The sequence below is a fragment of the Elephas maximus genome, chromosome 11 (assembly GCF_024166365.1).
Source record: "Elephas maximus indicus isolate mEleMax1 chromosome 11, mEleMax1 primary haplotype, whole genome shotgun sequence".
Taxonomy (NCBI): Eukaryota; Metazoa; Chordata; class Mammalia; order Proboscidea; family Elephantidae; genus Elephas; species Elephas maximus.
This window is the reverse complement of record NC_064829.1, coordinates 44,494,863-44,514,355: the sequence shown is the minus strand read 5'-3', so window position 1 is coordinate 44,514,355 and position 19,493 is coordinate 44,494,863. Positions and strand designations below refer to the sequence as shown.

The following is a 19,493-nucleotide window of genomic DNA, read 5'->3' as shown; positions in this document are numbered from 1 at the left end:
AATGAACAAGAGAAAAGTAAAACCCATAGAGGACTATTGCTGAAATCAGGGAATGAAACTTCTGACAAACAACTAAGGAAGTTTTTCTCCCTAAAGCAAATATGAAGCAGAAGAAAACTCTAAGTCTGAACTTCGAACAATTAAAATACATGAAAAAGCATTTGAGGATATGAAAAAATCCCTTGAATTAGACATCAAAAACTAACAACAGGAATGGACCAAAAAAAGAGAAATGAAAAAAGTTGATTCAGCTCAGGAAAGAAATGGAAGAAAACGACAAAATTATCATAAGCGAAGGATAAATTACAAGGCATAGGGAGAAGAGACTCAAATGGAAACTTAATCAGGAACATTGAATTGTTGTTGCTGCTTATAGTAAAATGCAAGAGGAAGAAGATAATTTAAGGGAAAACTGCATTAAAAAAAGGAACCAGGACTTGATTTGACAAAAGATGTTAAAATTCAGAAATGGCTTTTTTTTTTAATTGTGCTTTAAGTGAAAGTTTACAAATCTAGTCAGCCTCTCATATAAAACCTTATATACACCTTGCTATATAATCCTAGTTGCTCTCCCCCTAATGAGACAGCACATTCCTTCTCTCCACCCTGTGTTTCCATGTCCATTCAGCCAGCTTCTGTCCCCCTCGGCCCTCACATTTCCCCTCCAGACAGGAGCTGCCCAGATAGTCTCATGTGTCTACTTGATCCAAGAAGCCCACTTCTCACCAGTATCATTTTCTTTGTTGTAGTCCGGTCCAATCCCTGTCTGAAGAGTTGGCTTCGAGAATGGTTCCTGTCTTGGGCTAACCAGAAATGGCTTTTCAAAGTGTGGCATAGAGAAAAGGCTGAGACAGTACATCTTTTAGCTATAAACTCTGAAAGATCAAACGGTCAGAGTAATTCAGTCACGAGATATTAAAGGTGTGCATCATAGACCTCTGTCAAACCAGAGGTGTCTAGGAAGTCTAAGGCTGTTGTCCCTCAACCATCTGATCAGAAGCTAACAATGGAAAAGAGATTATAAAATCAGTTCAGGATCCTTTTATCTCATGGCGTGAACCCCCATGAAATCCATGCCAAGCCTACAAGGTTCTTGAGAACATTGTATCAGCAGAAACACTGCCAGCTCACATTAGAAAGGACCGAAAAAGTACACAGTAAAAGAAGACTGTTCTACTAGCAGGAAGCAGGCTGATAAAACTGAATTTCTCAGCAGCAAATATGTGGTACCTTTTGTCAAAAGAAGAGTGGCTCACTGGGAGAATCATTAGCTCAAAAGATGGAACTGATTGCTCAGAGGATGAAGCTGAGGCCCCAGAGGTAGACATATTATAAAATTATTAACAGACACCAAATTACAAGTCCAGGAAGTTCAGATAACACCAAACAGGATGAGTACCTAAAAATCTACGCCTAAGTATATCATATTCAAACTGCAGAAAATCAGAGAAGAAGAAACCCAGGAAAGAAGCTGGGGTGGTGGGGGGAGGTGGGGACATTATCTACAGAGGAACAAGCATCAGAATTACACTGGATTTCTCTTCAGAAGTGATGCAAGCAAGAAGAGATAAAAATGAAATATTTAAAATGTTGAAAGAAAAAAAAACTACCAGCCTAGAATTCTGTATCCAGCAAAATTATCCTTAACACAAAAATTGAGGGAATTTGTCACCAGTAGACCTGCCTTATAAGAATGTTCAAAGAAGTTCTTCAGAGAGAAGAAAAATTATATAGGTCAGAAACTCAAATCTACATAAAGAAAAGAAGAGTGGTTGACAAGAAATAAGTGGAAGCGAGGATGGCAACGCTTCATCTCAAATACTTTGGACATGTTATCAGGAGGGACTAGTCCCTGGAGAAGGACATCATGCTTGGCAAAGTAGAGGGTCAGTGAAAACGAGGAAGACTCAATGAGATGGATTGACACAGCGGCTGCAACAGTGGGCTTAAGCATAACAATGATTGTGAGAATGGCACAGGACTGGGCAGTGTTTAGTTCTGTTGTACATAGGGTCACTATGAGTCAAAACATAACATCGTAATGGTGCAAAACTGAAAGCTTTTCTCCTAAGACCAGGAACAAGACAAGGATTCTAGGGAAAAAGATGTGGCAGACTGCTTTCATAAAGATTTACAGCCCTGGAAACCCATGGGGCAGTTCTACTCTGTCCTGTAGATCACTGTAAGTTGGAATCAACTCAGTGGCAGTGGGTTTGGCTTTGGTTATTATTCAACATTGTACTATAAGTACTAGCCAGAGCAATTAGGAAACAAAAAGAAATATATGTATATATGTATATCCAAATTGGAAAGGAAAAAGTAAAACTGTTTCTATTCACATACTACGATCTTAAAAAAAATTATGATCTTATATGTAGAAAATCCCAAAGAATTCACAAGAAAACTACTAAACTAACAAACTCAACAAAATAGAATACAAGGTCAACACACAAAAATGAATTAGTTCTGTTTCAATATACCAACAGTGAGCAATCTGAAAAGAAAACAATCTTACTTAAAATAGCATCTAAAAGAATGAAGTACAGGCAACTAACTGGTACTTGCCCTTTAATGTCATGTAAATTTGCCCTCACTTTGAAAGGATTGAAGCAATCCCTAATTGAAACAAATTCTTTGTCACAATCACCTTCACTTGCTGAATACAAAACTTTTAAATCATCTAAAAGTTCAAGCCTTTTCTTGCACAAAAGTAAGGCTAAATAATAACTGTATGCACTTGTTCTGACTCACCTACAAATTCTTAAAGACACATTCAGGAATGGATCTCGTTCGTAACCCAGGAACTGCAGTGCAGGGATTTAGGAATAAATTTAACCAGAGAGGTGAAAGACTTGTGCGATGAAAACTAGAAAATACTGCTGAAAGAAATTAATAAATCAACAGGAAGACATCCTGTGTTCATGAATTGGAAGACTTAGTATTATACAGATTCGATGCAATCCCTATCAAAGTTCCAACAACATTTTTTGCAGAAATTGAAAAGCCAATCCCCAAATTCATACGGAAATGCAGAGACCTTGAAAAAGGCACAGGAACAAGCAGTGTTTCGTTCTGTTGTACATAGGGTCGCTATAATTTGGAACTGACTCAATGGCACCTAACAACAACCGAATAACTAAAACAATCTCGAAAAAGAACAAAATAGGAGGAATCGCATTCCCCAGTTTCAAATATAAAGCTACAGTAATCAAAACAGTGTGATACTAGCGTAAGCAATAGACATGTAGACCAATCTCAAGTAAAATTGAGAGTTCAGAAGTAAACCCATACACGTATGGCCAATGCTTTTCAAGTCCATTCAGTGGGGGAAAGAAGTCTTTTCAGTAAATGGTGCTGTAATAACTAGTGTAGCTGTCACTGAAAACAGTTTGGTTGTTCCTCAAAAAGTTAAGCATAGATTGTGCTACTGTGTATATTCTCAACAACAACAAGAATAAAATATAGGAGAACTTCATACCACCAAGAAAGCAGGCCAAGAGCAGAGCACATCCTTCAGACCTGAGGTTCCTGTGCTGAGATGCTCCCAAGCCAAGGAAAGAATGATGACAAAGGACCTTCCTCCAGAGCCGACAGATAGGGAAAGCTGTCTCCTGGAGGTGGCACCCTGAATTTGGACTTGTAGCCAACTAGACAGTAAGAGAATAAATTTCTCTTTGTTAAAGCAAAAAAAAAAAAAAAAGCAAAAGGAATAAAATATAAAAAATGAAAAAAAAAATGTTAAACAGGATTACTGTATGACCCAGCAATCCTACTTCTAGGATATACCCAAGAGACTTGAAAACAGGGACTCAAACAGATTATGTGTACACTAGTGTTCATTGCAGCATTGTTCACAATAGCCAAGAGATGGAAACACCCTATCATCAGTAGAACTGTGTCCCCCACAAATATTAAATATTTGTCAACTTGGCTAGGCCACGATTCCCAGTATTATGTAATTATCCTACATTTTGTGATATGATGTAGTTGTCCTCCATTTTATGGTATTGTGTAATTATGTGTTGTAAATCCTAAACCTCTATATGTTAATAAGGCTGGATTAGTGTGGGCTGTATCCTTGATAGGTAAGGGCATGGTTAAAGTCACAGCCTTACTCAAGTCACATGCTTACTCAAGTCACTCCCTTACTCAAGTCATGCCCTCACTGCCTTAAGTCACACCCTTACTCAGGTCACATCCTTGCTTGAATCTTGTACCTTTTATCTTTCAAGAGATAAAAAGAGAGAGAAGCAAGCAGAGAGGGGAGGGGCTTCACTACTACCGAGATTAAAGAGCCATGAGTGGAGCACTGCCTTTGGGCTAGGGTCCCTGCTCTGAGAACCTCCTAGACCCAGGAAAATATTGATGCCAACACACATGGAGATCTCCAAGGAATACCGGGCCCACAGATGTTGAAATCAGACAAGGACTTTGCCCCAGAGCCAACAGAGAGAAAACCTTCCCCTAGAGCTGGTGCCCTAAATTCAAACTTCTAGGCTCCTAAACTGGGAGAGAATAAATTTTCATTTGTTAAAGCCATCTACTTTTGGTATTTCTGTTATAGCAACACTAGATAACTAAGGCACACTCCAAATATCTGTCGAGAGATGAATGGGTAAATAAAATGAATATGCATACAATGGAATTGTGATATGATGGATTGCTTTTATATGGCCTTTCTTGCCATGGTCTTGTAACTTCCACCCAAGTGATTGTTAATCAAATAAGTCAACTGTGGCCCACCAAGGGGATTGGATAGCTTGGTAATAATGCAAATAAAGTTCATAGCACCTGTGTGGGGGTGGAACCATGTGAATAAGGTCTATGGAACCTTAAGGAAGGGATTGGTCGGCTTTGCTATCCTGCTAGGCTTAAAATGAGCCCTCCCAGAGGTGGGAAGAGAGGATCTCGCCACCACCAAGGAAGAAGAGCCAGGAGTGCAGTGCATCTTTGGACCCAGGATCGCTGCACTGAGAAGCTCCTGGAACCAGGAGACCATGAGAGATAGCTGTAACACTGAAGACGGCGAGAAACAGTGGCAGCAGAACCAGGAAACTGGCAGGAGATGGCCGGGCCCACAGAGTGAGAAAGCTGAGTGCCTTCAGGCAAGAGGCTTGCAGGCGAAGTGGGGTGCCTCTAGGCACTTGGTGGAGCCCATGGAGCTAGAGCTGAGCACCTTCGGGCTGAGGCTTACTACCGGAGTGGGGTGCCTCTAGGCACTTGTCAGCAGAGCTAAAAGAGCTTTGTAACACTTGCCCAAGCAGGGCAGAGGCAGAGGGGCCAGAGAACATCCTGTCTGCAGGCATGGCTGAGAATAAGCTGTCCAAAGAACTGTATCCTGAGCATTCCTGAACCTGAATTGTAACCTATTAAACAAAAACAAAAAAACAAACCCATTGCCTTGGAGTCAATTCCAACTCATAGCAACCCTATAGGACAGAGTAGAACTGCTGCATAGGGTTTCCAAGGAGTGACTGGTGGATTCAAACCACTGACCTTTTGGTTAGCAGCCATAACTCTTAACCACTATGGCATCAGGACTCCAAATCTGAGATGCATCCCTGGGTGGACTCGAACCATCAACCTTTTTGTTAACATCCTAACCCACTAACCGATTGCACCACAGAGATGACTGTGACCTGTTACTTCTTAATAAACCCCGTAATTGTGGATATTGTCTGTGAGTTCTGTGTGGTCATTGCAATGAATTATTAAACTCGGAAGAGAAGTAGAGAGTACCATGGAAGGGACAGTTGGTGTCAGAATTGGTAAAGGTGGTGGAGAGAGGAGGCATGTCTGACCACTGCCGCATAGCAGTCAGCCTTGGGCAGTTCTTAATCCTCCTTCCTCCTTGTGAAGTTAGGGGAGGTTAGATGCCGACACTGCCACCTCTGCCACACCATTTTTACAGGAATATTATTGAACCATAAAGAGAAATGTAGTTCTAATACGTGCCACAACATGGGTGAACTTGAAAACATGCTGAGTAAAATAAGTCAGACACAAAAAGACAAATACTGTATTATCCCAATTATATGAAAGATCTATAATAGGTAAATATAGAGAGACAAAGGTTTAGGTATGAGAGACTGAATGGAGGAGGGAGTTATTACTGAAGGGGTACTAAGTTTCTGTTTGAGGTGATGAAAAACTTTTGGAAATGGATGGTGGTGATGGTAGCACAACATGGTAAAAAGTAATTAATGTCACTGAATTGTACACTTAAAAATGGCTAAAATGGCAAACCTTTGTTATAAATATTTAACACTCCCCAGAACCCGGTGCCGTCGAGTGAATTGGAATTGACTCGAACACTATTTTTTTTAATTAAGGGATGGAGAAAGATCTGCCATGTTAACACAAATCAAAAGAAAGCTGGAATAGCTATATTAATTTCAGATAAAGCAGACTTCAGAGCAAGGAAACTTATCAGGGAAAAAGAGGGGCTTTACATAATAGTAAAGGGGTCAGTTCTCAAAGAAGAAGTAACAATCCTTAACGTGTATGTTTAACACCAGAGAACCAAAATAGCTGGAAACTTCAACACCCCTCCATCAGTAATTGACAAACCCAGTAGGCAGAAAGTAAGGATGTAGTTGACCTGAACAGCACCACCAATCAACTGAATCTTATTGACATTTATATAATAATTTATCTAACAAAAGACAAATACACATTCTTCTCAAGCTTACATAGACCATACCCTGGGACATAAAACATACCTTATAAATTTAAAAGAATAGAAATCTTTTGAATTATGTTCTCAGAGTTCAGCGGAACTGAACTAGAAATCAAGAACAGAAGAACAACAGCAGCTAGAAAATCCGAAAATATTTTGAAGTTAAACAACATACTTACAAATAGCACATGGGTCAAAGAAGAAGTCTCAGAGATAAAAGATATTTTGAAGTAAATGAAAATACAACTTATCAAAATTTTTGGGATGCAGTAAAAGCAGTGCTTAAAATATATAGCATTGAATGCATATATTAAAAAAGAAGATCTAAAATCAATAATCTGATCTTCCAAACCAAACTTAGGAAATTGGACAAAGATGAGCAAATTAAATCCAAGTAAGAAGAAGGAAAAAGGTGATAAAAACTAGAGTAGAAATCAATGAAATGGAAAACAGAAAAAATCAATGAAACCAAAACCTGATTCTTTGAAAAGGCCAATAAAACTCATAAGCCTCTCGCCAGGCTAATCAAGAAGAAAGGTGAGAATACACAAATAACTAATATCAGAAATGAAAGAGGACCTCCACAACTGATCCCAGGGATTTTAAAAAGAAAATAATAATAAAGGAATATGATGAACAACTCTATGCCCACAGATTTGATAAACGAAATGGGCCAATTCCTTGAAAGACACAATTTACCAGAATTTGCTGTTTCAGATTCCTAGGACTGCCCTAACAACATACCACAAAGTGGGTGGCTTTATAGAACATTTATTTTCTCACAGTTCTGGAGGTACAAAGTTTGTATCCAGGGCATCAGCAGGACCATGCTTTCTCTCTGTCCACTCTAAGGGAAGATGCTTTCGACTTTTGATAGCCCTGGGCATTCCTTGGCTTTTAGATTTATTTTCACATGGTGTCTACCTCCTTTGTGTTACTTTGTCTCCCTGTCTGTTCTCTCCTTTTATAACATAACATAACCGCTCAGAAGAGACTAGGACTAGGACACAGCAGTATGATTTACCTGATAGCAACTTCAAAGAAAGACCATATTTCCCCAAACAAGGTCACATGCATAGGTTCAGCGGTTAGGACTTCACCATATCTTTTGGGGGGCACAATTCAATCCATAACACATTAGGCGATATAGATAATTTGAATAGGCCTATCTGAAAAATCAGTCACTGAAAACCCTGTGGAGTACAGTTCTACTCTGACACACATGGGTTCGCCATGAGTTGGAGTCAACTCGATGACACCTGGTGCTGGATATCTATTAAAGAAATTGAAGATGCAATTAATAACCTTCCAAAACAGCACCAGGGCCGTTTGGTTTTACTGGTGAATTTTATCAAACATTTAAAGAAGAAATTATACCAGTCCTCTATAATCTGTTAAAGAAAATAGAAACAGAGGGAACACCTCCTTCTACAAGGCCAGCATTACCCAGTTCCAAAATCAGACAGACTTTACTTGGAAGGAAAACTACAAACCAATGTCTCTTATAAACATAGATATAGCAGTACTCAATAAAATATTAGCAAATTGAATCCAACAATCTATAAAAAGAATTAAACACCACAATCAAATAGGATTTTTCCTAGGCATTCAGAGCTATTTAAAGCTGGTTCAACTTTTGAAAATCAATGTAATTTTTCACAATAGGCTAAAGAATGAAAATCCTGTGATCATGTCAATAGATGCAAAAAAGGCATTTGACAAAAATCTAACACCCATTCATGATAAAAACTCAGTAATACTCAAGAGCAAGCACTCATATAGAAAGCAAGTACTCAAATAGATATGTGTATATCAATGTTCATTGCAGCAATATTCACAATAGTCAAGAGGTGGAAATGCCCCAAATGTCCATCAACAGATGAATGGATAAACAAAATGTGGGGTATAAACACAATGGAATATTATTCAGCCATAAAGAGAAATGAAATTCTGATGCATGCAATGAAATAGATAAATCTTGAAAGCATGCTGAGTGAAGTAAGAGAGTCACAAAAGGATGAATATTGTATGGTACTGCTTATATGAAATATCTAAGTTAGGCAAATGCCTACAAAAAAAAGGTTGTTAGTGGTTATCAGGGACTGGAAAGAAGAGAGAATGGGAGTTATTGCTGAAGACATCCTGAGTTTCTGTTTGGGGTGATGGATACTCGTGATGGTATCACGACATGGTGAAAGTAATTAACGTCACTGAATTGTACACTTAAAAATGGTTAAAATTGGCAAACTATATATGTGTGTGTGTGTATATATATATAAATTTTTTTTTCTAACCACGGTAAAATTTTAAAAAATAACTCTCATCAAACTAGGAACAGACAGGATCTTTTTCAACTTGATTAAGAATATTTACCAAAAAAAAAAAAAAAATGCAACCAACATCATACTTAATGAAAAGAAACTAGATGCTTTCCCCCTAAGACCAGGAACAAAACAAGAATGTCTTCTCTCACCACTTTGATTCAAGATCATTCTAGGAACCCTAGCTAATGCAATAAAACAAGAAAAGGAAATAAAACATATACAGATTGAGAAGGAAGAAATAAAAGTTCTTAGATGACATGATTGTTTATGCAGAAAACCCAAATAATTGACCAAAAAAAACTCCTGGAACTAATAATCAGTAATACGATAGCAAGGCTGCAGAATATAAGGTTACTATTCAAAAGCCAATTGCTTTCCTATATACAATTGGAATTTGAGATTAAAAAGACAACACCATTTACATTAAAACAAAGAAAAATACTTTGGTATAAATCTAAAGTGATAGGCACAAGACAGATACGAAGAAAACTACAAAACTGATCAATCGAAGTAGGTCTAAATATATGGAGAAATAGCCTGTGTTCATCAATGGGAAGACAATATTATCAAGATGTCAATTTTTTGCAGCATAACCTATAAATTTAATGTGCTAGACATCTGAGCTACAGAACTGTAAAAAATGGATATTATTTTAAGCTGATAATTTATGGTAATTTATTATGCAGCAATAGAAAGCTAGTACTTTGCCAAATTTTTTAATAAATGATTAAATAATGTACATTTTATAGACAAACATACCAAATATAATACACAAAATTATAAAATCTGATAGAGTTGAGACCAAATATATCATACATAACAATAAATTTGAATGAGCTTAAACTCAAAACCAAACCCACTGCCATCAGGTCAATTTCAGCTCATAGTTACCCTGTAGAACAGGATAGAACTGCCCCATAGAGTTTCCAAGACTGCAATTCTTATGGAAGCAGACTGCCACATCTTTCTCCCCACAGAGTAGCTGGTGGTTCCTAATTCCTGACCATTCAGTTAACAGCCAAGCACTTAACCGCTGTGTCACCAGGGCTCCTTGAATGGGCTTAAATCACCTACTAATAGAAGATTTTCAGTTTGGCTCAACAAACAATACCCAGCTATTTGCTTTTTCCAAAAACACACCTAAACCAAACTAATTCAGAAATATTAAAAATAAAGCGATGGCTAAAAGTACATGTTTCAGGGGTCCCAAAACCACCTATATGTTCAGTGATAAACTAGAAGAGTTAGTACAGTTAGTACTCCCAACTGTATTTTCCCTCCCACGAGTAGGGTCAAATAGGATACAATTCTTCCTTAAGGAATGAAATGCCCCAATACATGTGCAATGTTTCTGCCTAGGAAAGTTTGCTTAACAAGGCCCAATTGTTTTCTGCTTTGAATTTTTTGTTGTTACCATGTGTTTTCATTAATGGAATGCATACTGAGTCTTTGAGTATGTTTGAATTTTTGGTAGGTAATTTACTATATACTTTTTTTCCTTGCCTCATCCCACAAATTCTGTCCTCAGGGTTCAGAGGGATATATGTATCCCACTAATTCTACCCCCCACCCCGAGTCTGGTGAGACATATATGTCCCCTCCCCCAATTTTTTAAATCAAAATCCATATTTTTCATACCCAAAACATTGATTCAGCACCACCTCATACAATACCATGTAAAAACAGTAATTTGCAGCACACACCCTTTTTTTTGCATTTCAAACTGTCATGCGTGTCTCCACCTGCCAGTGACATGCACAATCAGTGGGAAAGCAACTTCCCAATAAACCCCAGAGGCAGGAAATAGAGGTGGGTGATATATGTCCCAGAGGTCACAAAAGGGTTAAGGCTCAAAGTCCAGGGATTTTATTGGGAGCTGGTCACATAGGCAAAACAACCAACCACAGCTATAGAAATTTCAGTCTCTCAGAAGAAAACCAGGTGTAGTGCCACAGGTGGGCAAAACAGTCCTATTAAAGTAGGAAACATTGGAAAGCCAAATTCCTAGACACCAACCAAAGGTCAGCCCCACAAGCGGACCCTTCTAAAAATATTAACCTCAGGTCTATGTTAACTCTTTCCTGTGCAGTCTGCCCTCCAGCCCTCAAAGTTCCTCATTTTCAGACCCTGGCTTCAAGTATATTGTTGTGTGCCCATCAAGTTGATTCCATCTCATAGTAATTACTAATTCTTTGATTTGGTGATGAAGGGACCATTAACTTTCTTCAGTTATTTTTTAATATTCTTGTATAGCTACAGAGATACCTAAGTTGTATTTTCTCTGTCTCTAAAGGCTTTTCATGTCATATGTGGACCTGAAATACCTCCCTTACCTTTGGCTCTCTCTATTGCTACAATTATAAAGTCATGTAAATGAGCAGTTTCTCTGGCCTGTGCACATCTCGTGTCTTTGAAGTCACCTTCTCTGAGCCCGCAAATCCAAACTATCCCTGTCTGTCAGGTTTCTTAGTTGCAGGCTATAGAACACACCCTTACTAGTTTAAGGCTAGAAATATATTCTAGCTAGTTAAGGCAGAAAGTTATCAATTAAGGGGTATTAAGCCTACAAAATCATTGAAAGAATTGAAGGGAGGAGACTCTATGTTGAAAACCTTACTGCTAAAATGGCAAGCCAAGTGGGAAGTACCTGGGGCCACTGTTTTAAGAAAGCTACAATACCACTGCCAATACCACTACCACCATTGCAGCTTCCACCCCCTTCAAAACTCCCAACCCCACAAGATGAAAATACCTCTGCAACTATGCTTATGGGGAAAGCCAGCCTCCCCATTTGCCCTCTACCTCACCTCTTCATTTCGTCTTTCCAAGTCTTATGAGTTGATTCCATACAGGAATCTAGGTCACTAGAGGAAGGCTAGCTGCAAAGGAATTTTAGTCTTTAGCTGGAAACCCTGGTGGCGTTCTACTCTGTCCTGTAGGATTGCTATGAGTCAGAATCCACTTGAAGGCAATGGGTTTAGGTTTTTGTTTTTGATTTTTTTTTTGTTTTTTTAGTCTTCAGCTGCCTCACCCCACCACCCATTGCTGTGGAGTCAATTCCAACTCATCGCAACCCCATAGGATTTCCAAGGCTGTAAATCTCTACAGAAGTAGACTGCCACATCTTTCTCCCTCGGAGTCACTGGTGGTTCTGAACCACCAACCTTTCGGTTAGCGGTCAATTGCTTTAACCACTGGACTACCAGGGCTCTTTCTTTAACTGTCTACTGTCTAAAATTATCTTAAAGTTTTCACTTTTGTTTCATATTTGCCTTGTTTCTCCAATGAGGCAACAAATCTCCTGAGACAATACATCCTACTTAGATTCCTAATATCTAGCAGTTATTTACTGAGACATAGTCAAAAACCAAACCCAGTGCCATTGAGTTGATTCCATCTCATAGCAACCCTATAGGGCGGGGTAGAACTGCCCCCATAGTTTCCAAGGAGTGCCTGGTGGATTTGAACCAGCCAACCTCTTGGTTAGCAGCCATAGCACTTAACCACTACGCCACAGGGTTTCCTGTGTAGTAGTAGTAGGTCCTCAGTAAATACCTGTTGACTCAAAGATGGTTTTATGAGTTAATGGGACTCCGCTGGGACGGTTCTCATTTTGTGTCTCTTAAGTGGTTGCAATCAAACAGCAGTTGAAACTGGGATCATCTGGTGGCTCATCCAGGCAGTGAGTCCAAGATGGCTTCTGTACTCACATGTCTAGCCCCTCTGTGCTCCTCAATATGGCCTCTCTCTCTCCAGCAGAGTAACTTAGATTTTTTTGTGTGATAGCTCAGGGCTCAGAGAGGAAAGGAGAAACTGCCAGTCTGCTTAAAGTTTAAGTCCAGAACTGGCACAGCATCTCTTCTGCATATTTCATTGGTCAAAATGGTGACAGACCATCCCCAAATTTAAGCAGGTAGGGTAAGAGACTTCTCTTCTTAATGTGGCAGCTGTATGGGCTTGCAGGCAAGGAAGGAATCGATAGCATCCAATTTTGGAGAGAAATTACCACAGTTACTTATGGTGGACTACACCAAGTTTGAAGACCTGAGTTTCATATTTCTTGCTCTGCCGTGCAGTTTAATCCTGCCAGGCAGCTCACAAATGCTAGCCATTGATCACAAAGGCAGGAGAGTGGGGATGGCTGTGCCTTGTCAGGTACTACTTATCATTTGTCACATGTTAATAGACAAAAGATAACACGTTATTGCCATTGCTTTCTAAACCTTCTCAATATGCTTTTGGTTATCCCACCAAGATTATAAGCTACTAAGACAACATGTAGAAAAGGCACTAGGTTTGGTGTCTGCAGCTTTAGTCCTGTGAAATTATTTATTATTTAGTTCTATGAAATTATTTAATATTTCTAAGCCTCAGTATCCTATTTGTAAAATGAGGATAATGATACCTACTTCGCAAAATTGTTTAAGGATTAAATATTTTATGCCAATTCTTTGTAATAATCAGATAATGTATGCCAATTCTCTCTAATAGGGAATTATACAAATGGAATTTATGGTGTTCCATTGTCTCCTCTCCATTCCCAACACCCCCTCCCCACCATTGCAAAGTATTGGATAGAGGAGTCTCTATAGTGCATATTTCGTAAACAACTTATTATCTGAAAACTTAAGTTCAGCTTGTTGACCATTTGGTCTATCATGGAGGTATATGAGGTGACCTCTGTGTAGAACTGTTAAAAGCAGTGAATAATCGTGTGTGTCCTCTTGCAACTCTAGACACCAGGCTGCCCTGTGAGTATAGTTATATGACATCACTATGTAATCAGCTGGGTTGTTACCTGAGAATTTATGTTTTCCTGTCCTAGTGCAGGTGGAACAGCAGGTTGTCAGGACTGATTAAAGCTAGACGCCGCATTTTTCATGGGGTAATTGCTAAAGGACTGTGCCAGGGGACATGTGATGACTTTTGCACATAAGCTCTTGTTTTCTCAGCTAGACCTGTATGTACTTGGAGTCAGAGAATTGGCTTTGTGTCTTAATCTTTCAGCTTCAGTATTCTTGTCTGTAAAACACAAAAATAACCTTTATTCGTTATAGTACCAGACGAGACCACCCCTGAAGGGGCAGAAGGCATCTTCCATCCTAACCAGTCAGGGACATAGTCAGGGCTCACCCTAGGTCTGATGCTTGAAGCTCACAGTGTTTTTCCACCACAGCATTCTGCTTCCCAATATCTTAGAACATTGAACAGAAGGCAGAAAATAAAGAGAATAAATTGTGTAACTCTATGGCACTTTGTACTTTTCCAAAGTACTTTCTTTTCTGCTTCCTCTCCTTCCCATATCAAGGACAGTATTATTATTCCCATCTGACTAAGGGGAAGGAAAATTAAGACCCAACCAAGATCACACAGCTAGGGAATGCAGGACTAGAATGTGTGGAATCCAGAATTCCTAGCTCCTGTATTAGACTAGTGCTGCATCCCAAGATCTGAGCTTTCTAACAACTTGGAGGAAACTCTATGTTGCATAGAAAGGGTACCGCATAATTACAGAATCAGTCAACTATGTAGAACTAGATTAGAAGTCCCTGCCTTATTCCTAGATAATTTTTTTTCCTTGTGCCCTAGGTGAAAGTTTACAGCTCAAGTAAATTTCTCATGCAAAAATTTATACACATATTGTTTTGTGACATTAGTGTTCCTAGATATTTTAAAAGCTCATTTCAACACATTCCCTGTTTACAGTATGCCTAGGTTGTTGTTGTTAGGTGCTACTGAGTCATGGTGAGCCTATGTACAGCAGAATGAAGCACTGCCTGGTCCTGTGCCATCCTCACAATCGTTGTTATGCTTGAGCCCATTGTTGCAGCCACTGTGTCAGTTCGTCTCACTGAGGATGTTTCTCTTTTCTGCTGACCCATGGCTGAGTTACAGTGAGGATAGAGCACTTTCTGTTTATGTCCTTTCTGTTAGGTACACTACATGGTATTAGATTATGGGATTGAGTGCTATTGAGGGTCCAACCAGTTCTTCCTGCTTTCATCACAGAAGTAATAGATGCTTTTCAGAGGGCTCTGATATTCCTGCTTGTCGGCAGTCTTCAACAAGTAGCCAACCTCTAGTGTAGGAAGGTGAGAGAGTGGGCCAACTGCAACTCTACAGATTCTCTTTTTCCTCCTCCAGAATCTTCCCCGGGGGTGACAGAGGTGACCATCAGAGAAAAGGCGCCTGCTGAACGTCATATGATTTCTTCATGGGAACAAGTAAGTATTGCTGTGTGAAGTTCTCAATTGCCAACAAGGAGAGGTCAACTTAAATACCCCAGAGAAGGAAAGATTAAGGCAGGAAATCTATTCTTATCTCAGGCCACAGCTGCCCTCAAGGAAGAGTTCACCTCTCTGTTACTGTTCAGTCCATTTAACATTCCCTTCCATTCGTGGCATTTCTCTAACATGGAGCATCTCCTTTAAGCCCCACTATCGTGTAGTCGTGGCGTAGTGGTTAAGAGCTATGTCTGCTAACAAAAGGTCAGCAGTTCGAATCCACCAGGCGCTCCTTGGAAACTTCTATGGGGCAGTTCTACTCTGTCGTATAGGGTCGCTGTGAGTCAGAATCAACTCGATAGCAACAGGTTTCTTTTTTTTTTTTCATTGTATGAAAGCAGTGAGACGTTCAAAGTTGTATATAATAAAGCTAAAAATATAGCAAAGAAGGTAAAAGATATGTATTAATAAAGACCATGCTGGGCAGAATATGTGTTACAGAGAAGTATTTACCAGACCAATAGCTAGTGCTTCCCAACCCTCCCCTGAACTTTTATTGACTAACTCAACAAAAGTTTTAAGCTCCTAGAATGGGCCAAGCATTGTGCTTAGTGCTGAGCCCCAGGCATTCAGTGGTAATCCAAAAGAGACACTTTCCTTACCTCCTGACATTACTGTCTAAGACACAGTGCGGATCATTACAACAAGTATAGTTATAAGCTGGGTTGGGTACTGTGAAAGAGAGGTAAAGGGAGCATGTCAGGAGGCCTGACCTAGTCTGGAGGTGGAGAAAAGTTTTTCTCAGAGAAGTTGTTAACCAGGCAGAAGAGATCTGAGAAGAAGGGACTTTCAGCCTGTGTGAAAACTTCAGGATGGGAAGAATTATATTGTTCCGAGAGTATAAACAAGGTCCATGTGGCAAAACCACAGGAGAGCAAGAGAGAGAGGTCAACAAAGATCATGTAGGGCTTCATAGGCCATCAGGATTTTGCTCTTTAACTTACAATCAAATAGGAACCATTGCAATGTTTTAAGCAGAGAACTGGCAAGGTTAGATTTCTGTCGCTGCTGAGTGACAAATAGAGTTGAGTGGAGGAAAGAAATTACCCTGCCATTTAATGAGTGCCTGATAAAATGTATCAAATAATTTATTTCATTTAATCTTCATAATAGCAAGGTAGGTGTTGCTATTTCTATTCTATGGATAAAGAAACTGAGGCTCAGAGAGGTTAAAGAATTTGCCCTTGGTCACTCAGAGCTGCCTGTGTCTAATCACATGCCTTTCTGCTCAGCCATGCATCCCCTCTAATGGAGGACAACACTGAGGTAGTCTTGCCCTAGAAGCCAACCCATGCAAGTATGTGCATGTTAGTCCTTGCCACCATGACTCACCCTCCCTGGGCTGGATTAGCAGCCTCTCTGGCAGCTCAGTAACCAGTAGTTGAGATTTCTCTCCAGCCCCTACCCTCATTTCCACTCACAGCCCATAATAACAAAAGGGATTTCCAGAACAGTGTCTATTTGTTGAACTCTCGTTGGCGATCCAATCAGAGCCTGCTCCTGGCGCTACTGTGGCTATGCCAGGCTGGCCTGGTTGACATTGTCAGGAGTAACATTGAGCAAAAAGATATGGTTGAGGACATCCCCCTTGATCTTTTATAGGCTTAGGTCAGCTCTTTGGGGAGAACTGCCTCAGGACTCTTTTGCGAGATTGAGCTCCTGGTATTTTACCATCTATTAGAGAGGTGGCTCATAGCAACTCTGTAGAGTCGCTATGAGTCAGAATCAACTCGATGGCAGTGGGTTTTGGGTTTTTGGTAGAGAGGTGGAGCTTGAAAATCCAAACCATAGACCTAGATAGGAGGTTAGGAGGACAGGAATGCCTTGTCTGGGGCAGGACACCATTAGGGCTATGTCATATTATGGAACTTATTTAATGAAGTAATTTCTGAGGCATATTCTTTCCTGATGTCTTGTACTAGTTATTTTCCAGAACTCTTTAAGGGGAATATTTTAACCATTTGCCGCCATTTTATTATACTGTAGTTTATTCTTTGCGAGCACGCCTTCCATAGCTGCTTGTCAGGGCTAGGGCCTACATCTGATCTCATTAAGATCTAACGGCCTAGAGATCTAGACGATGTAACATTGGGCTCTCCTTCAAATTAGATACAGGGCTTCTGCTGGCACAGTGTTTAAAGCACTCAGCTGCTAACCAAAAGGTTGGAGGTTTGAACCCATCAGCCGCTCTGTGGAAGAAGGAAGTGGAAATCTGCTTCCGTAAAGATTTACAGCCTTGGAAACCCTATGGGGCAGTTCTACTCTGCCCTGTAGGATCACTATGAGTTGGAATCCACTTGATGGCAGTGAGTTTTGGCCACCGGAGGTCTGAAAGGATTCGGGGTAAGCATTATCGAAGAGAAAATTTTAAGTATCTGAGACAACTAATGGGACATTTTCTTCAGACATACTCAAATGGGAGGGTTTCTGTGAAAACACCCAGAGTATAAGATACATTGATTTGAAATTTTCCATTGAGTCCTTTACTTGAAATGTCTCAGACCCCAAGTACAGTAAATTATGCCAACTCTAAGGTGCAAACAGTGTTAGGATCAGTAACATAAAAATGTTTTTTTCTCTTGAGCAAGTGGCATGTCTGGGCTTTTCGAAGGCCTGTAAGATACCTGAATGCTCATGCACAAACAGGGAAGATAAAGGGAGCTTTTATGTAACACTGGTTTTTCTCTGGTTCTGCTAAATGAAACTTTGGCATCATAGGAAATTTTGAAAATATAAAAAAGGATTTAAAAAAAAACTCTTCTAGGATTCCACCACCTAGAGATAACTGCTATTAATATTTTCCTATATTATTTTGGTTGCATGTATGGGTCGCAAGTGGGCAGTGGGTAGTGGTCCAGGGACCCCCTAAGGATCCATGAATGGGTAGTGTTCCCTGGGACCCTTGAAATATATGTGAAATATATTAGATATTGTCTTAGTTATCTAATGCTGCCATAACAGAAAGACACAAGTGAGTGGCTTTAACAAACAGAAATTTATTTTCTTTCCTTTTAGGAGGCTAGAAGTCCAAATTCAGGGTGCCGGCTCTAGGGGAAGGCTTTCTCTCGATGTTGACTCTGGAGGAAGGTCCTTGTCTTTTTGAGCTTCCGCTCCTGGATGATCTTAATGTGGCTTGGCATCTCTCTTTCCCCGTCTCTACTCTGCTTTGCTTGCGTGTTTAATCTCTTTTATATCTCAAAAAAGATTGACTCAAGACATACCCTGCACTAATCCTGTCTGATTAACAAAGCCGAAGTCCGTTCCCAAACGGGATTATAACCACAAGCATAGAGGTTAGGATTTATAACACATATTTTTGGGGATATAAGTCAATCTATAACAGGTATGTACCTTTTTTTGGGGAAAGATGTCTTCATATTTTCAAAGGGGTCCATAACCCCAAAAAGCCGAAGAACAGGTTTTGTGTGTGTGTGTGTCTGTGTGTGTTTTCACTTAAAATAGGGGCACTATTCTAGGTACTTTTTTCTTACCTGTTTTTGTCACATAAACAGTGAAGAACAGAAGTTTTGAGCTGGTCTGGAATGCCCCCTGCCTTGCTTTCTCATCCAAAGAATTGCTAAAGAGCATATTTCCCTGTGGGAGGGCACTGGGTGGGTTGGCTTGGCAGGGCGAACCATGGTTTGTGCCTGCTTTGGAAGTGCCTTGTTACAGATTGGATCGTGTCCCCAAAAAGTGTGTTGTAAATCCTAACCCCTGTACCTATGGTTACCATCTCATTTGGGAATAGATAACATTAGTGTAGGATGTATCTTAAGTCAATCTCTTGAGATATAAAATAGATTAAACAAACAAGCTAGCAAGCAGAAATGGGGGAAGAGAGATACCAAGTTACATGCAGATCACCCAGGAGAAGCTCAGAAGAGACAAGAACCTTCTTCCAGAGCTGACAGAGAGAGAAAGCCTTCCCCTAGAGTCTGCACCCTGAATTCAGACTTCTTAGTCTCCTAACTGTGAGACAATAAATTTCTGTTTGTTAAAGCCACCCATTTGTGGTTATCTGTTATAGCAGCATCGGATAACTAAGACATGCCTATACAAGGGGAGTAAGAGGACCCCAAGGGACTGATATGTCCCACTTTTCTAGGGGGCTGACCCTAGAGATCCATCTGTTTGGAGAATTACCTGCTCATGGTTGCCCAAATGAACACTAAGGAAAAAAAGAGAAGGATAGAGGAAAAGGGTGGA

At 39.9% G+C, this 19,493-nt stretch overlaps 1 protein-coding gene across 1 annotated transcript in view; it reads left to right on the top strand.

Annotated features, from left to right (window-relative positions):
- Positions 1 to 19,493, top strand: part of TPGS2 (tubulin polyglutamylase complex subunit 2) — a 45,689-nt gene that overhangs the window by 3,301 nt on the left and 22,895 nt on the right. The window contains exon 2 of the mRNA XM_049901400.1: positions 15,148 to 15,227. Coding sequence (XP_049757357.1) covers positions 15,148 to 15,227 — 80 coding nt within the window. The remainder of the gene's footprint in view (positions 1 to 15,147; positions 15,228 to 19,493) is intronic.